The sequence below is a fragment of the Urocitellus parryii genome, chromosome 1 (assembly GCF_045843805.1).
Source record: "Urocitellus parryii isolate mUroPar1 chromosome 1, mUroPar1.hap1, whole genome shotgun sequence".
In the NCBI taxonomy this organism is placed as follows: Eukaryota; Metazoa; Chordata; class Mammalia; order Rodentia; family Sciuridae; genus Urocitellus; species Urocitellus parryii.
In genome coordinates, this window is record NC_135531.1 from 196,961,590 (window position 1) to 196,986,947 (window position 25,358).

At 33.7% G+C, this 25,358-nt stretch overlaps 1 protein-coding gene across 1 annotated transcript in view; it reads right to left on the bottom strand.

Moving 5' to 3' along the window:
- Nucleotides 1–25,358, bottom strand: part of Lrp1b (LDL receptor related protein 1B) — a 1,492,917-nt gene that overhangs the window by 588,207 nt on the left and 879,352 nt on the right. The window contains exons 28-31 of the mRNA XM_077794359.1: nt 19,998–20,129; nt 18,460–18,687; nt 1,942–2,116; nt 1,063–1,157 (exon numbers count right to left, since the gene is read on the bottom strand). Of these exons, the coding sequence (XP_077650485.1) occupies nt 1,063–1,157; nt 1,942–2,116; nt 18,460–18,687; nt 19,998–20,129 (630 nt within the window). The remainder of the gene's footprint in view (nt 1–1,062; nt 1,158–1,941; nt 2,117–18,459; nt 18,688–19,997; nt 20,130–25,358) is intronic.

Consider the following 25,358-nt stretch of genomic DNA (forward strand, 5'->3'; position numbering starts at 1 on the left):
TGTAAAGTGAATGAAAACATCTGAAACCTACTGAGTTTTTAAACACAGATCATTTTTAACTATTAATAACGACACAGGATTGATAGCCAGGGAAAGCCTCAATATGTTATATTGACACTATAGTACCACTTAAGATCCTTATCAGTGAAAATAACTTTATAAATTACAGTACATTTTCAGCAAACTCAGTACTTAATACAATGAAAAAATTCTCATATTAGAAGGGCCCATCTCCCTATCCAGCTAAAAAATATTTCCTCCTTACCTCTAGAGGGGTTAAGGTAAAATATATTTTTAAAAATATGTATATTGGTGATTTCAGCTGGTGATCACATGAGGAACTATAGCTTTAGAAGGGTCATTTGGCCTATATTGTCTCATATGCAGCAAGTCATATAAAATTCTTCAGTGAGGGATGTCCTTCATGTACCAAGACTTGAAAATAGCCTTGGTCACCAGAGACTGTTAATTGTGGCTACAGTAAACCCAAACACACAAACTCTGAAGGAATCCTTATCTGCCATTGGCTTTTACATCCCTTCCCCATATATTTCTTAGTAGCATCCCTAAAATTTACTACCCTGCTCTGGATATCATCTTTCCTGTTGCCCCATCACAAATTTATTATTGTTCTTTGTCTAAAATGTATATATTCACCATTCGTAGGTCATTCATTCCAACATTACTCTCTTGTGAAGATCCTCACGTACTATGTAGATGTAAACTGTCATGTGTAACTAATTAAAACAAATTTTTTAAAAAAGAATACAAACAACCAACAACAACAACAACAAAACTCACAAAACTTATGTGACTTTCTCTTGTTAATCAGGTTCCTAGACCAAACCAGAAAGCCCACATAAGAACTAAGAGAGAATAAGAGGGCATTTTTCTCCCTACCCTTCAAATAGAGATAATAGATTCAAGGAAATTCATCAATTCCTCATTTTTATTGCTAATCTATATATTTTTTCCATGTTCTAAATCAAAGATATATTATACATGAATAGGTTTGTCACATTGAAAGCTGCAGTGATTAACTATTAAAAACATAGTACTTACCTACTGGTTCCTTTTGATTCTGAAAGAGAATCTTGCTATTACTGCCATCCATATTTGCCATGTTAATTGTATTTCCATCTGTCCAGTAGAGTTTCCTTAATTAAAAACAGATGTGGATTAAAAATATTAGATGTTGACCTACTTGATAAATATTAAAGTACAAAGAAAATACCATAATGTAGTCTTGGTTTGGAGTTAATTTTTTATTAAAGGTGTAAAATTAACAAGCCACTTGCTGCCTGGGAAAAAAGCACTACTCTTGTTTTTTCCTGTCACTGAAGGAGAATTATATCATTCTCCTTCTCCTACCGCATTCAAAACTGAATACTTAATTATGACTGCAGTAAATTTCATTCATTTTAAGTAATTCATCAAAATTGAATCCTCTTGGCTATAAAAAAGTCAGACACTATAGATGGGAATAAATTCATTTCAATCATTCTGTTGTAATTGGAGAAAAACTCTTCCAGCCCTATGTAGGCTCCCTCAAGTGTATATGATAACTGACCAGAATATTGGAGAATCTGATCTACTTACAAGTGAGTATGTTATTAAAAATTGGCATTCAAAATGAAATCAACAACATTTCTCACATCTCTTTTTATTCTGACTTGTCACTCCATAGAAATATAATTAATGATATCTTACAATATGTATATATAAATCATATTTTTGCAGTTAGAAATCTCTAACTGGGGATCTCTCACAATTTCCATATGCACATTTGCTTTTTTGATGCTATACCTGATACACACACACACACACACACACACACACACACACATAGTGATAACAATCTTAAACAGTGGCTTTTCCATAAAATCAGGACAAAAGTGTGGAATTTTGAAAAAACTTAAAAAAAAAATAATCATACTTTACCCCCTCACTGGGTGAGCTGCAAGACACTGTGGCTTATCGATTCCGTGGATAATTGAGGTTTTCAAAGAGCCATCTAGCCGTGCCACATTAATTTGTGTTTCATCAAATTCTGAGCTAATCCAGTATAAATTACGGGATACCCAATCCACTGCTAGCCCTCTGATACTCTGAATATCTGTAAAAGAGGAAAAGGAAAATTAAAAAAGAATGAAGTTTCTCATTCTCTTGGCTCTTCAAATAAGTTATTTTCTAAGGGAAAATTTAATTTACACCTTAATTTGTTTGCTAAAATTGTACAAGATTGTAATCTCATTCCCTTATCAACCCTTCTTAAAGCATGAATAATCATTAATGTCTTTCTGCAGAGGCATTTGAAAACCTGAAGCAACAATTAGCATTGAAATTACACTAACAGTCAATGATTCACAAGTAAACACTTTGGAGCAGACTCAGGCACAAGTCTTATGGGCCAAGGTGACCAAAATTTAAATTAGAGTAATAGCTTCTCCAGTTGGTAGCACAGAGTTCTAGTTAGGAGAAAGTACTCACTGGCCATCAACAAATGGGCTATTTTATGTTTTAAGTGCCAATTTGTTACTGCAATGAAATAAGAGAATTCAACTTTCCTAAAAATCACCAGAGTTGAACATCTTTCAAAACGGATAATTAACAGGAATCAAATGAGATACGAGAGAACAAACTAAAATCCTGTTAACATTCCTCCAGCGTGGGATGCTATAGAAATTACTGAAATCTAATTAAGTTTGAATACAGTACAGCCCGTATAAATATTTGGGCTGCAATTGCTTGATTATTAAATCAGGCATCTTTGAAAACAATGATGAGATTTAGTCTTAAATGTAATTACCCATTTTAACTAAGTGTTAACATGATGAAGATTAGAGAGTCTTTAAAAAAAAAATTAGTCCTTAATCTGGAGCAACTGGCTACTTTGGTTTCTATTTTAGTTAAAAAGTTTTAATGTTTTCTCGAGCGTAAGAAGTTCATTGTACTTCTAGAGAGTTTTAAATCACTGATTCTTAAATTTACAACATACTTGGAGACTGTGAAAAGAAAGATCCTTATTCAGTACTTCTAGAGAAAGGCGCAGATTCCTCACTGTCACCTGTCTCCCAGGTACTACTCCTGATTCCAGGGAGCGATTCTAGTCAAAGCCACAGAACACTTAGAACTTGGCTCCAATGGAATTACTACAGCTTTCTTCTCTTTTCAAAACAAGCCTTAACTAAATTTTTTTTTCATGTGAAATCGAAACATCAAAATTTATAAAATTTGCCGACTACTTCAAAATTACTGGAAACCCAGGGGTTCTAGACCTGCTGTAAGATACAGCATTGGAATGATCAGATTTCGATGCATGTTTACCTTCTCAAATCTCAACTGAGTCTGCTTTGGTGTTCAAAAAAATGAATCTGACATAACTTTCCTATCTGTGAATGTACATGAATGTACCAGAGTAAATCTCACCATCATGTGCATCCACAAGACTGGGGTCCTAATTAGAGTAAGAAATATTCCATACTGCATAATTATATCAAAATGGACTCTACTGCCATGTATAACTAAAAAGAATCAATTAAAAAGTAAAAACCTTTCATTATTTATAAATAACTTTGAATCGTGATGCCCTTATAAAATATTCTCCATGCTTCCAGTTCTCAAATCAACAACCTGGTCATTTTGCAAGGTCACTTTTATCATTAATTTACTGGTAAACTGTTGTATTTTGAACGCTGAACTTCCTTCAACTCCACACTTCAAATTTATTATTGTTATTAGTTATCCTCATCTAGTTTGTGTATTCTTTTATTTTTTTTCTTCCTTTCCTTTTTTATTTCCTTCCTTCCATCTTTCCTTCCTTCCTACCCTCCTTCCTTCCTTCCTTTCTTTCATTCTTTTTACCACAGTAATACACCACCCTTTTAAAGTTAAACTTGCTAAGACTTATTTGCCTCACTTGGGATCTTTAAACATCTTGCTCCATCAACCTCTGGAATATTGGTTGCTAAGGAATAACAACCTTAGTGTGTGATTTAAGTTTTTGTTCCAGGTATGGTGCCAATTTTTTTTTTAATCACTGATCAAATGAATATTTTTCAGCCTCTTTTTGCATATGTAAAAGGAAGCAAATTATACACAGTAAATAACATTATTGTGAATACTGGGTGATATGTTTTTATGCAGTTCATTTTAGAGCAAAGGGTACTTTACCAATACAATCACTTAATTCTTTCTGTATTTTGTCCTATATTTCTTGGTATTGGTAAAGCAATAAATAAATAAATAAATAATGAGTTTTTACTCTTCTACAATACATGTTCTCCAAAGAAGTTTTTGACTGTCTCTACTGCTCAAGATTATTTCATTCATCTACAGAATATGTTCTACTATTAAATTGTAAAACATAGCCAAATGTAAGCTATTGATATGTATTTGTACTTGTTAATTCTGTTTCATATTTTCTCAAATCTATTTCTATCTTTAATTTTGAAGTACATCTAGTCTTTTCCTCTTCTCAGCAACAGATTTAGTTCCTTTTGAGTTTTTGTTTTTTTCTTTTTTTTTTTTTTTCCTGACTAGAAAGCTCTGGATTACAACCTTCATTTGCTCCAAAGTATCTAATATCTTCCAACCACTCAAAAAGTGCTGTCTAAATTTCTTAGTTTGTCTTTCTATGTGGTGTGAATATAACCACTTTCCCAAACCATTTGTCACCAATTACCTACACAGCATTGTACTGGTATGTTTTCAGATCTAGACTTGGTCTAGACCTTTACAAACCATAGGGGAACTATTTAAATTTCGTACCCTAATCCATCTCTACTTTCTTAAGTCTTATGCAAAATAGGTCAGTTGATAGGCAAATATCACCCTTTCAGCCATTAAACTTGATCATTTTCTCCTGTATATCTCAGATAGAAAGATTTGTACCATCTACCTAATGCAACATGACTATCTGGTGGATAACTTTCGAGCTAATGTAATTGTTCTTTAGTTTAAATATTATCATTTTACATATGATTTGTGTGTGTGTGGGGGGGCGGAGTACTGGGGTTGAATCCAGGGGTGCTTAACCACTGAAACACAGGCCCAGTGGTTTTTATTTTTTATTGTGAGGCACAGTCTAAATTTTTAGGGCTTCACTACATAGCTGAGGCTTGCTTTGAATTTGTAAAACTCCTCCCGCAGTCTCCTGAGCTGCTGGGATTGCAGGTGTGTACCACTGTGCCTGGCTACATATGATTTTTGAGGCTTAGCTGCTTGCTAATTTATCTTGATAGCTTCTCATCCCAAATGTAGACAACACTGCCTTCAATATAACTATTTTTAATGAATTGATGAACAATTTATAACATATGTAATTTAGAATGTATATATGAACTGAGCTAGAAAAATAAAATACAAGTCCTCAAGTCTATGTTGAAGAGAACTTATGTAAAAACATACCAAAGCAATCTCAATTCTAATTTACTATCCTTAATATATATATATATATATATATATATATACCCATCAGATTGGAGTTTCTTATTATCAGTTCAATGGCTAAAATAAAATTTGATCTTCTTTTTTTCACAATACAATGACCATGTATAATTGTGTAAGAATGCCCTGATATGTGCAACAAGAGGCCCAGAAGGAAAAAGATAAAAATAATTATATGTTTGATGATATTTTTTCTGTCCTTGATCAAAATATTGAAATAATAAATTATGACTCTTAACTTCTTACTTCAAGTAAGTCAGACCAATATCTGAACAAGTTTTTAGAAAGTTCAATTTTCTATTTCTGGGATTTTCACTTCTTGAACTAACATAGATTATATATTCTGAAAAGTCCTTCATTGCTACAAATTATTTGAAAAATGATGAATTTTAACTTTCAAATGCATGTCAAAAATCTTAAATCAGACAAGAGAATCTCTAGGTGCTATCAACACATACTCACAGTTTAGCTTAAATGTCAAATGAAAGCAAATGGAAGCAAAATCTGTACTGAAAATCTAGACATTCATCTATTATTAGTTGCTTGAAGTAAAAGATCAGTCCTTCAACTCAAAAAACTGGAGGTTACCCAAGAATGATCCCAGGATATTGGAAGGGAAATATATCTTGAATAATAGGCAAGTAGCATGCAGGAACATTGGCCAGGTTAAAAAGAAGAGCAATTGAAATCTACCCACACCAACCTGCATAGGACCCAGGCTCACAGTAGGCCAGGGTTCATCCCACCACTAGCAGATACCCTCCAGAGCTCAGGCTCCAACACAGGACTACATCTTTAGGCCAGAGACCACCAAGGATAGTAAATTAGAATCCGCCCACATTGACATATACCTAGACCCATGCCTACTGTAGGTCTGAATTCACCACCACCTGGGAGCCCAAGCCTAACCCACTTCCATCTTGGGACATTACAGACATCACCAAAGCCTTCCCCAGGCAGTAGCCCCTACCTTTTTGACAACAGACAGTGCCTAGAAGCAACTGCATCTTAGAGAAGGTATCCCAAAGACAGTGTAAGGCCCACCCTTTCAACCCCATCTCTGTAAGAAATTGCATCCACCTTAGGGTACCTCCACTACTATCACAAATTACCTCAACTATTGCTGCTATCACCTTTAGTTGCAGTAGCATACATTGAGGGACACCAGAAGGGTCTGGAAGCCCAACATCAAGGTGAGGTACAGACAATCTGCATGGGTACTAAGAGAATATAGGGTAGAAACTAATATCTCAGATCCATACTGCAATAAAGCAAGACACTTAGACAACATGAAAAAACAAGGGAAGAAAGTTTTCCAAACAAACAAGGATACTACAATAACAGAATCCATGGACATCATAGTTGATGAAATGTCACAGAAGGAATTCTGAAGGTTCATAATTAAAATGATCTCTGAATTAAAGAATGACCTAAATGAACAAATACAGGCAAAAATTGATCACTCCAACAAAGAGATAAGAGAGCAAACACAAGTAGCAAAACATTATATAAATAAAGAGACAAAGACACTGGAAAAAAAAACAGTCAGAAATCCTTGAAATGAAGGATACAATAAAAAAAAAAAACCCTCAAAAGAAAGCATAACCAACAGACTAGATCACTTGGAAGAAAGAATGTCAGAATGTCAAATAATGAAGACAAAGTATATAATCTGGAAAATAAAATTAATCACACAGTGAAGATAGTAAAAAACCATGAACAGAATATCCAAGAATTATGGGACAGCATCAAAAGACCAAATCTAAAAGCTATTGGGATAGAGAAAGGCGCACACAGTTTCAAACTTAAAAAAAAAAAAAATGCACAATCTCTTCAAAGAGATCATAGCAGAAAATTTCCCAAGCATGAAGAACGAATTGAAAAACCAAATACAAGAGGCTTTCAGTACATCAAATATAACAAAATTGCAACAGATCTACACCAAAGCACATTATAATGAAAATGCCTAGCATACAGAATAAGGATAGAATCTTAAAAACCACAAGAGGGAGGAATCAGATCACATATAGGAGGAGACCAATTCAGATCTCAGCAGGTTTTTCAACCCAGACCCTCAACGCCAGGAGATCATGGAACAACATATACCACTCTCTGAAAGAAAATGGATGACAACCGAGAATCTTATATCCAGCAAAACTAAGCTTTAGATTTGATGATGAAATAAAAACCTTCCTTGATAAACAAAAGATAAAAGAATTTACAACTAGAAAGCCTGAACTACAGATTGGTTCAACATATGGAAATCAATAAATGTAATTCATCACATCAATAGACTTAAAGATCAGAACCATATGATCATCTCAATAGATGCGGAAAAAGCATTTGACAAAATACAGCACCCCTTCATGTTCAAAACACAAGAAAAACTAGGGATAACAGGAACATATCTCAACATTATAAAAGCTATCTATGCTAAGGCCCAGGCCAACATCATTCTAAATGGAGAAAAATTGAAAGAATTCCCTCTAAACACTGGAATAAGACAGGCATGCCCTCTTTTACCACTTCTATTTAACACAATTCTTAAAACACTGGCCTGAGCAATTAGACAGAGGAAAGAAAGTAAAGGGATATACATAGGAAAAGAAGAATTCAAATTAGCACTATTTGCCAACTATATGATTCTACACCTAGAAAAAAAAAAAGCTCCACTAGAAAACTTCTATAACTAGTACATGAATTCAGCAAAGTAGCAGGATACAAAATCAACACCCATAAATCAAAGGCATTTCTGCATATAAGTGGTAAATCCTCAGAAAGGAAAACTACCCTATTTGCAATAGCATTAAAAAGAAAAAAAAAATACTTGGGAATCAACTTAGCAAAAGAGGTGAAAGACCTGTACAATGAAAACTATAGAATATTAAAGAAATAAATTAAAGAATACCTTAGAAGATGGAAAGATCTACCTTATTCTTGGATAGGCAGAATTTATTTTATCAAAATGATCCTACTACCAAAAGCACTATACAGATTTAATGCAATTCCAATCAAAGTCCCAATGACATTCTTCATAGAAATAGAAAAAGAAGTCATGAAATTCATCTGGAAAAATAAGAGATCTAGAATAGCTAAAGCAATCCTTAACAGGAAGAGTGAAGCAGGTAATATCACTATACCAGACCTTAAACTATAATACAGAGCAGTAGTCACAAAAAACAGCATGGTGTTAGCACCAAAATAGATTTGTAGATCAATGGAACAGAATAGAGGACACAGATACTAGCCCACATAATTACAGTTATTTTATATTTGACAAAGGCACACCAAAAACATACTTTGGAGAAAAGATAGCCACCTCAACAAATGGTGCTGGGAAAACTGGAAATCCATATTCAATAAAATGAAATTAAACCCCTATCTCTCACCATGCACCGAACTGAACTCAAAGTGGATGAAGGACCTGGGAATTAAACCAGAGACACTGCATCTATGAGAAGAAAAATTGGGCCCAAATCTCCATCATGTCAGATTAGGCCCCAACTTCCTCAATAAGCCTCCTATAAAACAAGAATTAATATCAAGAATTCATATCAAGAATTAATATCAAGAATCAATAAGTGGAATGGAGTCAAATGCCGCAGTCCCGCTGCAGCAGAATAACAGGGGGGTAACAAATAACTTGTGTATGTTGATGCAGCAGGAGTAGGAGCCGTTTATTGTAGGACAACAGAGCTATTTATACATTTCACACAGCTTATCTTAATTAGCATAAACTAGATACATCAGTCAACCAATAAGGAATCTCTACACTTAATGGCTGGCTTTTGTTACTTCTCAAACCACTCCCTCTGGCATTTTGCCAGGCACCATCCAGACTTGTTTATGAACTCTAACATTCCCCTGGCAAAATACCAGGTGTTATTTTGACTTGTTTACAGACCTTAACAGTCAAACTAAAAAGTTTCTTCTCAGCAAAAGAAACAGTAAGGTGAATAGAGGGCCCTAATTGGGAACAAATTCTCACCACACACTTATCAGATAGAACATTAATCTCTAGAATATATAAGGAACTCAAAAATCTTAACAACAAAAAAACAAATAACCTAATCAATAAATGGACCAAGGAACTGAACAGACCCTTCTTAAAAGAAGATGTACAATCAATCAACAAATATATGAAAAAATGTTCAACATCTCTAGCAATTAGAAAAATGAAAATCAGAACTAACATTTCATCTCTCTCCAGTCAAGTGTTGGCGAGGATGTGAGGAAAAAGGCACACTCATACATTGCTGGTGAGACTGCAAATTGGTGCAGTCAATATGGAAAGCAGTATGGAGAATCTTTGGAAAACTGGGAATGGAACCACCATTTGATCCAGCTATCCTACTCCTCAGTCTATACCCAAAGGACTTATAAACAGCATATTACAGGGACACAGCCACAACAATGTTTATTGCAGCACAATTCACAATAGCTAAACTGTGGAACCATCCTAGATGCCCTTCAATAGATGAATGGATAAAGAAAATGTAGTATACATACACAATGGAATATTACTCAGCATTTTAAAAGTGCATAAAATCATGGCATTTGCAGGTAAATGGATGAAGCTGGAGAATGTAATGCCAAGTGAAATTAGCCAACCCTCACCAAAACCAAATGCTGAATGATTTCTCTGATTTAAGGTTGTTGATTTATAATATGCTGTGGAGGGGGGAAGGGATGGGAGGATTAAATGAGCTCTAGATAGGGCAAAGGAAAGGGGAAAAGTGGAGGGACTAGAAGGGAGGGAGAATAGGGGTAGGAAAGATGGTGGAATGTGATGGTCATCATTACCCCCAGTACATGTAAAAAGACATGAAGGATGTGACTCTACTTCGCGTACAACCAGAGATATGAAAAATTGTACTCTATATGTGTACTATGAATTATAATGCATTTTGTTGTCATACATGACAAATAAAAATTTTAAAAATATATGAAAAACAACTTAATGAATATAAATGTTAAATTTTTAAAAAGCAATTTAAAACTTTCCAAAAAATCTATTTTTACAGTCCTTTCTCTAGGTACAAAACCAAAGCAGAATTTGTGAGTAGTTCTGTCCTTGGACAAGAGATTATTAGCTTAAAAACCAAATATCCACTGATCAGATAGTTATGAGAGAAATAAAATTAAATTGATTTCTTATTAATAATGCCTAGCTTTTTCTCCATTGGTAGCAAATTTCACTCCTCTATGGAGAAAGAAATTGCTCAGTCCAGGCCCTCCCTCATAATTCCCATAATAAGTTCATTATCATAAGATTCAAACAAGAAAAAATAAAGAAAAAAAGAAAAAGAAAACACACAGGAATAAATGAAACAAAAAACTAACAGTAAGGAGAGAAATAAACAGTAAGTTTAAACCTACAAAATTTTCACATTTATAAATTTTTATATGTAGGATTAAGAAATATGAGTAGAATATTAAAAAGTAAAAGGTGTTTCAGAATAATAATAAATTTCCAGTAAATTCTTTAAAAGTCATTTTAGAAAATATAAATCAGAGTCAAAATATAACTTATAATATTAAGAAGTTATTCATTGATATAGTGATCAGTAGCTTAGATACTGTTCAATCAGCGAACTTCCAGACAATAAGAAAGAAGGTAACTTGAATTAGTGCAGAGATAAGAGAAGACCCAGGTAGCTGAATTATAGAATGAATGTTGTAGCATATCTAAGCAGGGTATACCAAAGACAGAGTAGGGAGATGGGGTTAAACAAAATTGAGATAATATTTGTGGCTTTTTCCCTTGAACTCATGAAAGACAAAAATCTAAAAAGAGGCACAATAGATTTAAGGGGGTGAAATAAAAATAAGCATTTTTAAAAATAAAAATGTAAGGAGAAAAACAATGTAAGAAGGACAAAGGACAAATGTTCTAAGTAGCAAGAGAGCAAAGACTCATCAGCAAAAAAAAAAAAAAAAGGCATTTAGATAAATATGAGGATTCTCATACACTAATGGAAGCCAAAAGATAGTGGGATAATAATACCTGCAAAGAGACAGAGAAAATAACTTTTGATTTGGAAGATTGTAATCAACAAAATTACCCTCCAAACTACAATTCAACAACAAAAACTGATTTAAAAATGGGCAAAAGACTTGAACAGATATCCCTCCAAAGTGAACACTGAAACATCCAATTACTATCTATCTGTGCTTTGCATCAGGGAAATGTAAATCAAAACTACAATGATGACTTCAGTAAGAATGACCATTACCCAAAACACCAAATATAACAGGAAACATTTGCACACTTTTGGTGGGAGCACGAATTAGACTAGGTATTATGAAGAACTGTACAGGAATTCCTGAACAAATGAAAAATAGAACTATAATATGACAATAATCCCACTTCTGATTACATATCCAAAGGAAATGAAATGTTATGTTGAATAGACATCTGCATTACCATGTTCATTGCAACATTATTCACAATAGCCAAGAAATGGAAACAGCCTGAGTGTCCATCAACTGATAAATGGATAAAGAAAATTTGGTACGTATGAACAATGTAATACTATTCAACCATAAAAAAGGATAAATCTTGTCATTTGCAACATGGATGGAACTAGAGATCAATACAATAAGTAAAACAAATCATGCATGAAAAAGACAAGTACAATTTAATGTCACTCCTATGTAGAATATACAAACAAAAAAATTGATCTCATAGAAGTTGAGAATTGAACAGTGGTTAAGGAGGCTCATATATGGATACTAATTATAATTAGATGTGACTAAGAAGTTTCTGGTGTGTTATTGCACAGTAGTATTTTTATAGGTGATAATAATAATTCATCATATAATTCATAACACTAGAAAAATGATTTCAAGTATTTTTATTACAAAGGAATGACAAATGATTCGGGATATAGATATGTTTAACATGATTTAAATGAAACATGATATACACATACTTCAAGATATCACATGTTACCCTATAAATGTGTATGGATTTTGTGTGTTTTGTGTATGGATTTTGTGTGTTTAAGATTTTTAAAAGTTAAAATGCACCTAAGAAAACAATTGGTGAATTTGAGGAGAAATTGGAAGCCTTACGTGCTGATAGTGGTAATATAAAATAATGCACCCACTGTGCAAACAGAATGGTGCTTCTCTGTCTTCAAAAAGAGAATTACATATGATTGGCAATTCCAATTTTGAGTATATACACCAAAAGAGTTGAAGACAGAGTCTTCAGTAAGCAGATGTATTGCCATGTTGAAGCAAAATTATTCTCAGTAGCAAAACTTGAAGCAGCCAAATTGTCTATGAATATATGAATGGATGAACAAACATGGCACACACACACAGCATAATACTATTTAGCCTTAAAAAGGAAGGGAAATCTGGCACATGCTACAACATGGAGAAACTTTGGGGACCTTATGCTAAGTGAAATAAGCCAGTCACAAAAGACAAATGTTGTATGATTTCACTCATATGAGGTACCCAGAATACTTAGAGAATGGCAATTGCTAGAGGTTGGTGGGAGGAAGAAATGGAGAGTTTAGTTTAATAATCATAGTTCTAGATTTGCAAGATGAAAAGATTTCTGGAGAGTGAGTACATAATGTAAATATTCCAGATAGAATGTATAACATGGTGTGAATTTAAAAAAAAAATCTCATGGAATAAAACAAAGTAGCATACTTATATTTCTGAACTAAAATATAAAGAATAAACACAAAGTGTGGACTGTTAAGTCCAACCTAGCAACTGTAAATCCATAAATCCATCCAATGTCAAGGATGCGTATGATTGTTGTCTGCTTTTCCTTTCTTTCTCTCTCTCTCTCTCTCTCTCTCTCTCTCTCTCTCTCTCTCTCTCTCTCTCTCTCTCTTAATCACAGATGTTGAAAAAAACATCTGTGATGTTCTTGCACCAAAAAGCTTCCCGAGTGAAAATGAAAATTGAAAATTCTGCTCAGAGATAAGCAAAACAACAGATGTTCCCTATCAAAATTTCTACTTTAATTCAAGGCCTGTTTCCAAAATCTAGATCTCACTGTTATTACTGACCTGCTTTCATTTCTTTCATTCTCCCTGTACTAATTTTCAGAATTGTGTTTATATTCAAGCATTGTTATTACTGGGTACAACTAAATATAGTATCTTACAACATAGAGGGAATGAATCTTTGCTACTCACTGACAAGATAATTATTGGCATAAGTGGATAACATTCCAAATATGAATGGATATCTACTCCCAAATAGGTTCAGTTAGATTTAAACTAGCATTCAGAATTACATTTTATGTAGTAACAATGTGACCACAACGTCGTCGGTTAAAATGGTCTCTACATTTGTAGGTAAAAACAAAACACATGACTGTGTGATGTTTCCTACCACATGAGACAGTATTCTTTACATAAATAAATAGCTATATTACCAATTTATAATTATCTTTCCTTTTACCCATTTAACTTTCTGCTTAATTCAACCTAATAATCCTGATAACTTGAACAGTAGATTAGTATTAAAAAGATAATTGCTCAAGCAATTATACTTACCCAAAGTAGTCTTTACTTTCATTTTTCAAGTAGTGCTTTAAAATACACAGGAGTTGCCCTTTCCAATAAGAATGAAATTCTGTTGACAGTGGCCTAGAATCTCATAAAATTGCCAAAATGGCCCTAAAAGCTTATTCTCATATTTCAGAAAAATCAGCCAAAGCCTGGGCAAGAGGGTGCACTATCCTGGGTACTTCACCAGGATGCTATTAGGTCACCTCTGCAGAGATGGCCAAGTGTATGTGAAGTGAATGGCAGGAAGGAATACTATACACTAGCCATGTAGTTATAATAAACCTCTTTCTCCAACATGCTGATGTTCCTAATTTGTAAACGAAAAGGACACTGAAGGAAAAAGAGTTCAACCTGGGAACCAAAAAATCTGAGACCAAATTTGGATGCAAAAGAGTTCTGGTATTTCTAAGAATATCAAACCTGAACCAAATTCTTCTTCATCTATCAAATGAGAAAGCAATCTATACCTCAAAGTATCCTATAAGGAATAAATGTTACATAAAATAAAATAAAGACATTGTGAATAAAAATGTGAAAGGCCAACACTGATATTGCTCGTTTATATTAGGAATTTAAAGGTATGCTAATGTATTTCTTTTTTCTCAATGTGTTACTTACAAGCAGTACTTTTTAATTTTTGGGAAGGATCTTTTATCTAATAAAGTATAATTCTGAATAGTACATGAATACTAGAAGGGAAGGGGCAATTGAGTTTGTGGAAATACTTAATAGGACAACACCCACAGGTGATGCAATTAGTCACCAGTGACTAGGATGAAGTCCCAAACCCTCTCTTATTGTAGAGTAACAAATATGACAAAGTCTCTAAAGATGTGGCCCTGAGAGAATATTTGCCTCCATCAATTCTTCACTTTCACTTTGAGGCATAATTTTAGCTTCTGGGTGTTTATTTTTTTTCATCTGCTGAATGGAAATAATTCATTCATAATAATAGATTTGTATAGATTAAATAAGAGAATGGAAACATCACATTAATGACATAGAATTCTGCATCACATTAGATCTGTAAGCCCAAGAACATCAATGACTGAAAAATATTTGGATCACATAGTGAGATAAGTAGAAAAATAATTGCTACTAGAGGACAAAACTTCAGTCCAGTAACAAGAACTCTGTCTTCAATTCTTGGCATTATATTTTTCTTAGCATAAAATAATCTTTTTTTAAAAAAAGGAAATAATACATATGTGTAGGTATGTATGTATGTTGTATGTTATGATTTAGATATGAGTTGCCCCCAAGAAGCTCATAAGAAAATGCAAGGAATTTCAGAGGTGAAATGACTGGGCTATGAGAGCCATAAGTAATCAGTGCATTAATCCACTGGTAAGGATTAACTGGGTGGTAAATATAGACAGGTAGGGTTTGGCTGGAGAAGATGGGTCAATGGGGGCATGCCTTTGGGGTATATATTTTGTCCCTGGTGAGTGGAGTTCTCTCTGCTTTCTCTTGCCATGTCCTGATCTTCTTTCCTTCCAGCATATGTTCTGCATCACCTTAGGCCCAGAGCAAAGGAGTCAACCATCTATGGACAGAGACTTATGAAATCTTGAGCACCAAATAAACTATTGTTCCTTAAAAATTGTTCCTCTCTGGACTTTTGGTCTCAGAGATGGAAAAGCTGACTAAAACAGTATGTTTGTATGTACACACCACATTTATTTCTCATTGTTAAATTATGCAATGTATGTGCCTGTAGTCACGTATTAGGATTTGTCCTCATAAATGAATTGGACCTGCTTCAAGCTGCTTACAGCAAATAAATCAAGTGGGCGATACATGAATTAAACAGAGCTCATAGTTTCAGGATATGGATAATGGTAAGGTGAGCAACTATTCCTCCATCCCTTCAGAATGCGTGAACCAATCAGTATTTCCCTCAGAAAATGATCCCCTTGGGAAGAAAATAGTGGGAGATAGTTGCAACAAAGGATGCATTAGGAGCTCACTTCACATTAAGTGAGATGACGGAAGATTAAATAAAGTTTCACAAGAAACAGTCTTAGAGAGAAAGAACAGCTAAAGGAGAAAATACAGAGGTCAACAGTGTAAGAAGTAGGAGCATGGTCTCCAGAGAGTCAGTCACAGCACCTCAAAGATGAAAGGATAAAATAGAGTACAATTACTGTGGGATTTGATATGCTTTGATGAGCTCAGAAGCTGAACTGTCAAAAGTTCTTCTCAAGTTTGGTTGCTAATGGAAAGGTGTATCCATCCTTAACAAGGTTTCACTACGGAAGAAGAAGGCTACAACATTCATCCTGTGAAGCAAGCCAGAAAAATTAAGGAGGTATCCTTGATGAGGCCTGTCCCTCCACTTTCAGGTCCAATTGTTCATTAAGATCCTCTGTATTTGGGCTCTTTGATATCTCTAGAGTCTCTCCCTAGTCCAAGTTTCTATCATCTCTTTCCAGTACCACTGCAGCAGGAGATAGCCTGTCTTCCAGAGCGTGTGATATACCTCTCTCAAACCAGAACATCGTATTAGATGTAATAGCTACAGTGACCTTTCACAAACAAAGCAAATGCATGCGCCACCCTCTTTAAAACACTTCCCTAATTACACTATTTAAAATATAACACAAAAATCAACAACATATTCTAAGATTGACATCATTTGTTTTCTACTCCATCAGCTTGTATGGGTAAATCCCACTCATTCTGTACTTTGTTTTCTTCATTCCATATTAGTTCCCCTACAATATATTCTCATATCCTAATATTTTGAAAATGATTGAATTAATAATTACTTATATGGATGAGTATATGTGTTAAATACTAGTGATAAAATATTAGTGCTAAAATTTTGGTTAACTTGTAAATTGTCTGCTAAATGGAAATAAATCATTGTGATTTTTCTCAAAGAAAACTAACCAAATACTGAAACTGTATACAGAAAATTGTCCCCACACACTTTTTGCATAATCTTCATCTATACACAATTCAGAGAGCCTTTGTCAAAGTATTTTATATTCATGATAAAGTTGCTTGGTTATTTCCTGTTATATTGTGATACATTTTTTGTGGGAGGTCTACCTAATTTATTATCCTTTTACTGGTCTTTCAAGGAGTTTAATTGCTTTCAATCAGGCACTATTATATGCCCACACATACCTTTAAAAAAAAAATCCACCACAAAGAAGAAATCTTTTCATTAGTTTTTTATAAAAACTCCCTTCTTTGAGCAAGTTTTTAAATTATTATTTGAATAAGCTTATAACCAAGTGATTCAGGAAGTTGCTTTAACAGTACGAACCTTAGATCAACTAGCCTGTACTTTAGTAGTCCAATAAAGTACTGCTCAGATTTAACAGTGGCACTCAAGCTACCCCTCTATGTATTCCATATAAAGTCTTTTGAAAGAGACTCTGAATTTAAAACTTATCCTTCTTATTTCTTTTATTAAGAATTTGATCATTGCTAAAATGCAATTTGATCTTACATTTTCAGAGTACTTCAAAGCATTAAGTGATTTGGTAAATCGACATGGATTACTACACTTTCTTCCATTCCTCTCTAAATCCCTGGAGAAACTAGGCCTCATTTGTATTTGCAGTGATAGCAAACAGTAGGTGCTCAATGAAAACTCATTTAATCATAATATGCCAAAACTTAAGCAAATATTAGAATAATTCAATGCTAAATATTTATAGTTCAGGCATAGCATTTACATGTATATCTTACTTAATTTATACTTTTTTTGTACCAGCGATTGAACCCAGGATCACTTATCCACTGAGTCACATCTCTAGTCCATTTCTAAATTTTGTTTAAAAAATTTGAGACAGAGTCTATGTTGCTTAGGGCTTCCTTCACTAAATTGCTAACGATGGTTTGGAACTCACAATCCTCCAACCTCAGCCTCCTGAGGAGCAGGGGTTATGGGTATAAGCCACCACACTTGGCTTTAGCTATGCTTTCTGTGACTAGGAAAAGTAATATATATTTTTAAAAGTTAGTTCAGCATTTACAAAGGACCTATGATTCAACATGCTGGGTCAGGAGATGGGTAGGAACAATTTTCCTGTCTAATTTGCATAGTTGCTTTCCATATAAATATGCACAATGAGAACTTTATAAACTTAAGTCAAAAGAGGAAATCAGTCCTTCCCAATATCTTCTATTACCCCTGTAAAATTGTACACCCATCAGCAAAAGTCTTTAAATCCATTCATTTAGATATCTCTAAATTTTAAGATTATTCTGAATTTTTTTTCTTCTCATGGAAGCAAATTTGTAGTTATCAGTCTGCTATGTGCCATTTAATTAGAGCATTCTACAATTATAAGGATGGAGCATGTTACTGAATCTCTGAATAATCAATTCCAACTTTTAATTAACACTATAGAGTAGAACAATATGGAAAGAACATTAAAAAAAGACTTGTGATAATTATAAGTTGAATAATACACACTTTCACACTTATAATCTGCAGATCTTTTACCTCTTGAAATAACAGTTTCTAACCCAGTTCCATTAATAAAAGCCCGTTTGATGGTTTGGGTTTTGATATCAGTCCAGTATAAACGTTCTTCAGAGGCATCAAAGTCTATCACAGTAACATCATCAATATCAGGGACTGTAAAGGCCGTGATAAAGTTAAAATATGGATTGTCGATATCCACTCCTCTGATTTCAGAGCGCCTTGCGTAAAGGAGAAATTTTTTCATTTCTAGAAAAGGGATAGAAATGGAATGTTTTTCTCATACATAGTTGACAAATTTGAAAAAGACTAGAAATTCTAAGGTATTACTTTTTAAATAAATCACACAGTTTTAAAACCAAAATAATAACAAATATTTGATAAAAACATTAATTCAGAAAACATTTATATATTCTAAATTAAGGTATTCAATAGAACCAAAGAAACAAATTACAGTCCTTCAGTCATCATTATTTAGCTCGAAATGCCAAGAAATGCTCATAATTGACCTGATTTTAAAATTTCAATCAAACTTCTTAAAATACATAAAGGCTATACATTTTTTAAAAACACATTTTTATATGATTATTACAATATTTCATTGCATTGAATGTTTTTTGAAGTAATTTATAAACATTTTTTCCTCAATTGTCACTCAATAAAATAAAATTAGTCATTGCTTTCAAAAATCCTTTTTGTGGTTCCCCCATTAAAATTAGGGCTTAACAAATTCAAAGTACAGTTTTATTGTAAGCTTTTGTAAATTTGTAGTAGCTAACACTGTGAGGGGCTGAATCATTTTTACTTCCAAAGTTATTTTTCTTGTACTGAGTCAAATAGAAATAGGAGTTACCAATGGTCTATTTTGTTTTCCTCTATGAGTTATTAATATTTGAGACATATTATTATTATATGAAATTAAAGTCACGTGTACCTAAAGTCCTGAATTAAGTTTTGCTGAATAATTCTCTTTTCTTCCCTTAATATTAAGTAATTGCTTTACAAATAAATAAGAATTATTAACAAAAAATACTCTCATTTTTATTCACAAATATCATGTTTTGACTTAAATATTTTAAAAAAAAACTTTTCCATGTTATATATTTTACTTCATTTTATACCTTTCAGGTTAATAATCCTCTACAAAATGATGCTAAAGTGACTTTCAAATAAGAGCAGGAGATTAAAGCTGTTAAGTACTTCTTTGTTATGCAGGTTACTTACATCATCATTTTCTTATAATGCACTTTTACTTACCAAATCTCCCTGCTTTGCAGAGATAAATTCTGCTAACACACCAAATAAGAAAGTAGCAAGAAAAAAAAATGAATAAGGTAATAAATAGCAAAGTGCAACATTTCACACATTTTAAAAATTTGTCAGTCTCTCCAAAAGTAGATGAATCATCAATAGTGGCTGGAAATAGCAACAACTAAAATGTTTTTTTTTTTTTTTTTTTTTAAGATGTTAAAATCCTCTTCTACTTTCCTTTGAGTAAGATCTAATATACTTTGAAAGAATTCAATTTGGATTTTAGGTAAGAACTGTATGAAATTTACCATAGCAGGTCTTCTTGTCTGAGGAAAGCTTCATCAGGTGGGGGCAGGCACAAGCGGCACTCCTATTATGATTGATCAGACACATGTGAGAGCAGGGCCCTTTGCCGTCATTAACTGCACAAGGATTGGGAGCTGTAATTACACAGTGAAATATTAACAGTGAAGATGGAAGAATGTATTAGGGAACCTCTGAGGTTGACAGGGGTTATTCACTTCATGATTCAAGGTAAAGGTTCCCATGTAACACCCATTACTAGGGTGATTAATATGACGATAATAGGCAATCACACACAGCTGTTACCTTACTAAAAACATTTTTCCCCCTCAAAGATAACAAGAAAGACAACTTCCTTAAGTTCCTCTAAGATAAAGAGCCTTAGAGGCAAAGGCTTTCAAAGGTTTTGGTCTGACAATCAGGAATAATTACTAAATCTCACATTTAATAAACTCACATAGACTATAAAATAACCTGGTCATTAAGAGTTTCAATGAATGCTATTATTTTCCTAGTCTCCCTTTTTGCCGTAGCATAAAACTCCCACAACTTTCGTAGGAAACTGCTCTTACATATACACCCTGACTTCAAGGCCCTTTTTTATTATGATTTGTTTTTCTGTATCAACTGATTTTATGAGGAAGTTTGCCCCATACACATACTTGCTAAATTTCATTGTATAAATAACTCATAATATTTTCAAATTTATCATGGGATATCAAATTTTCAGTTCCAGGTCATGGTCTTATTGTTTTGTGTTTCTTGTTCTATCTTGACTACTGAATAAGATTTTACTTTCAATTAAGCCATAACTACTTTTTCTCCCCTGTGGTGCTGAGGATTGAACCCAGGGCCTTGTGCATGTGAGGCACCCCCCAATAACTACTCTTTAATCTTATTTTTAAAAGCCTGTTTAGTAGAGTAAGGTGTTTGTTTTTTGTTTTTTTGTTTTTGTTTTTTTGTACTGAGCTACTAAATTGAAGGAAGAAAAATTAGACCTTCAGACCTCACTAGGAATATTTCGGTTTTGACTAATGATTGTTATCTTTTTAACAGGCAGACCTGTTGCTCTGAGAAGTGACAGGGTTCAGGACATGCTACCCCCAAATATGTCACCTTGCCGTATTGAAAAACGGCAGAGGCAGAGAGGTCTCTCTGACCTTCTCCTCATCCTTCTTTCCTGAGGCAGGTCATAAAACTGATAAAGGATTTCTGACTTTTCCCTGAAGCAGTTGATGAGAATCTCATGTATGAATTGCACTCCACATACCCAGAGGAAAGAAAGAAGTATATCCTCATTTCTGAAAAGGCCTCAGAAAAATCTGAACAAAGAGGTCTTCCTAGGTTCCCCCTAGTTTATTACCATTATTACCATTAGCTCTAACCACCTGTGTTTTATTTTAATTCTCCATAGCTGTCTCGTGTTCATCAAACCTAGCATAAAAATACATGAATTTTACCCATTTCTTTGGATCTTCATTTCCTCCTGAAGGATCCTTATCTATAAAACCTTGTATGAGACTGTTTTTTTTTTTTCTATTTTTAATCTTTTATTATAGTGACCTTAGCCAAGAACCTAGTATGGGTAGTGAAAAAGGATATCTTTCCTCTATGACAACAGTTACAGTTAGTCCTCTAAGGTTTTGAAACACAAAGAATAAAATTATCAAGGAACTATAACTTTAGAGGATATATGAAACAACTGAATTTGATAAATAATCAGTGTGGATTAGGCAATCTGCTGAACTCCCCACATCAAGATGATAAAAGTAATGCATCTCATTGCATTTGTTAAAAAAAAAACAAATAAATAAAGATCCCCAAAGAACTCTATCCTCCTAAGAAAATCCATTAATTTCACAACAACAAAATATTAGCAAAAAGCAAAAAGTTGTCCTGGAGATTCCTTAGTGTGATTCACACAGAGAAAGCACCAAATAGTATGCTCTTTCTTACCATTTAGTTTTGTTTGTTGTAATTTGAGTCCCTACGGGACTTCAGTTTCCCTAAACTATATTGCAGGAGAGGAGGTCAATGAAGAGGTGAGGTTAGAGAACTATTAGGGTTACTCATGTGACAGGTAGCAAAAAAACCCTCAAATTTCCCCCCTCTTGAAAAAGATAAAAGAGAATGAGGAAGAAGAAGCACAAAAGAAGAATGAGGACTAAAGGAGAGGAAAGCAAAAGAAAGGAGAAGAGATTGATTCAAAAACAATGATCCAGGAGATGATTCCTCTTAGGGAAATTAAAAGCAAAATTGATGACAGTAAAATGACAGGTACTTGAATTTCACTTTGTATATAATTGTTTTTAGCCTAGAATCATACCACCTGTTAGCATGCTACAATTATGATAAAACACATTTTTATAATTGAAGATATTAAACTATATGCATAGAAAAAGTTACATTGACTTTGTAAATCAGTATCTATATTAATAATAATACTGTAACGTATAAGTCATAATATTTGATGCTTCACAGCTTGAAAAATTCTCAAAGAATTTTTACTTTCCCTTTTTATCTTGTCTCACTTTGAAATAATGGCAGCACAATTCACAATAGCTAAACTGTGAAACCAACCTAGATGTCCTTCAATAGATGAATGGATTTTAAAAATGTGGCATATATACACAATGGAATATTACTCAGCAATAAAAGAGAATAAAATTATGGCATTTGCAGGTAAATGGGTGGAGTTAGAGAAGATAATGCTAAGTGAAGTTAGCCAATTCCCCCAAAAAACAAATGCTGAATGTTTTCTCTGTTATAAGGAGGCTGATTCATAGTGAGGTAGGGAGAGGGAGCATGGAAAGAATAGATGAACTCTAGATAGGGCAGAGGGGTGGGAGGGGAAGGGAGGAGGCATTAATAGAAATGATGCTGGAATGTGATGGACATTATTATCCAAAGTACATGTATGAAGACACAAATTGGTATGAATATACTTTGAATATAACCAAAGATATGAAAAATTGTGCTCTATATGTGCAATAAGAATTGTAATACATTCTGCTGTCACATATAAATTAAAAATAGTAAATATTTTTTAAAAAAGAAATAATAATGTTAAATATTTTTAAAATGTTCTTTCTAACTATTCATTTGAACACAGCTGTCTATTCAAATTAGTATATTAAGGAATTTGGCTTAGAATACTCACATTTGAACATAAGGCAGGGATTAACAGATGGTGCTCCCTGGTCTAAATTGAGTATGCTGACGTTTTTGTAAATAAAGTTTTATTGACATATCCATGTACATTAGTTGCCATATTATCTAGGTCTTTTTTTACATTATTACATGGCAGAGATTACCAGGTTCAGCAGAGACCATATGTCTCACAAAGGCTTATATTTATTACCTAATTCTACAGAAAAGGTTCACATGCCCTTAATATAAAGCAATTAACTATTTCAAGAAAATTACCTATTATGGTTTGGTTAGGAAGTGCCCCCAAAAAGTTGATATGTGACACAATGTAAGAAGATTCAGAGGTAATATCATAACATCTACAAACTAATCAGTGGAAAAATCCACATGAATGGATTGACTTGGTGGTAACTATTGGGAGGTAGGGTGTGCCTAGAAGAAGCAGGTCACTGGAGACATTCCTTTGAGGTTTATATTTTGTCCCTGATAGACCAGGCTCTCTCTGCTTCCTGTTTATCATGTCCTGAGCAGCCTTCCTTTGCCATGCTCTTGCACCTTGAGGGCCTCACCTCAGGCCCAGAACAATGGAGTCAGCTGACCATGAACTGACCCTCTGAAACTCTAAACCAAAATAAAATTTTCCTTCTCTAAATTATGCTTTGGGTTTTTTTTGTTATAGCAATGCATAGCTGACTAAAGCAAATAATACTGAAATATCTAGTATACATACAGAGGTTGTGAATTCCTGTAAGACCAACAATTACATTTGGAAACAAGAGAAAGGGAATGCTGACCTTTCAAAATAGAATGCTATATGCAGTCCTAATTGATGAAATGCAAATATACCTGGCAGCCTGGATTCACTGATAGTTTATATGGTCTAAACTCCAGGTGAACAAACAAATAATCTTAGATGCCCTTGTAGCACCCTCCACCTTTTATTTACGAGTTGTATAAATATTTACAAAACACCAAACATGATGAAAAGAGCTGATAGATGAGAGCAGACAAGACAAAGAACTCCCACCAAGTAGCTTAATTTTCTATACCTTAACCCTGTCCTCCATTCTCTCCAAGTCTCTGGTCCCTGGTTTGTTTAATCACATTCTCCATCTCCTCCCTCAGTTGGAACAGTAAACTTCTAACCACTTTCTTCATTTCTAATCTTTATCCATACATTTAGTTATCTTTCTAAAATACAGACTTGACTATATATCTGATTAGCCTAACAATTTTAGATAATTTCCCACTCTCTCCCTTACAAAGTCTCATCCTTATCTCCAACAGTCCTCCTATGACTCCTCAGCACTAGTCAGATTGGTATACCTGATACTCCCATTCACCCTCCAATTCTTTATCCTAGTCTATTATGTTTACTTTTGTTAAAGAAGTCACCAGTCTTCCAAGCAAACATTTTCACTTATCTTTCTCAAACATACCTAATCATTTGTCAAATATTGTCAGTTTCCCTAATACATGTTTCCATTTATTTTCCTCTCCTCCAACAAAAAGTGTTATTTCCTCATCTTTGAATGATGGCTACAGCCATGTAACTGGTACTCTGTGGTACAGCCCCAAATACACCACACTGTCTTTCTAAAATACTAACCTGTTTTCCAGCTTCAGATACCAGTTTCCTTCTATATACATATTATGTACACACTCAAATGGATTCTTCATTGTTTCCTGAAAGCTTATAGCTTGTCTTTTTCACACGTCCACCTCATCATTTTTTTCTCTTAGAATTCCATCAACATATTAACATTAACCTTCCTCATGACATAGTTCAAATCCATTCTCTGCCATGAAACATTTTCTAATGAAGCCAGAGTTGCTGAATTTTCTACTTTGGAATATTAGTTTTTAATACTGATGCTACAAAACTTAAGATCATTTACTGTTTAATGTCATATTTTGTGTTCATCTCCTTTCTTTCCTTCTTTTTGCTTTCTTTCTTTTGGTGATACAAAATTGACCTAGGGCCTCCTGCTTGCTAAGTGTATGCACTATCATTGAGCTACAATCCCAGCCTGTGCTGTTTTCTAATTTGTGGCATATATGAATGTGTTTTATATCAATATATACTTATCTCTCTAACTAAAACATTGATTGGCATTCTTTTCTGGAAAAGGCCAGATAGTCAATATTTTCACTTTTGCATGCCTTATGCACGCAGCAGTAACTACTCAACTCTTTTCCCATAGCACAAAAGTAGA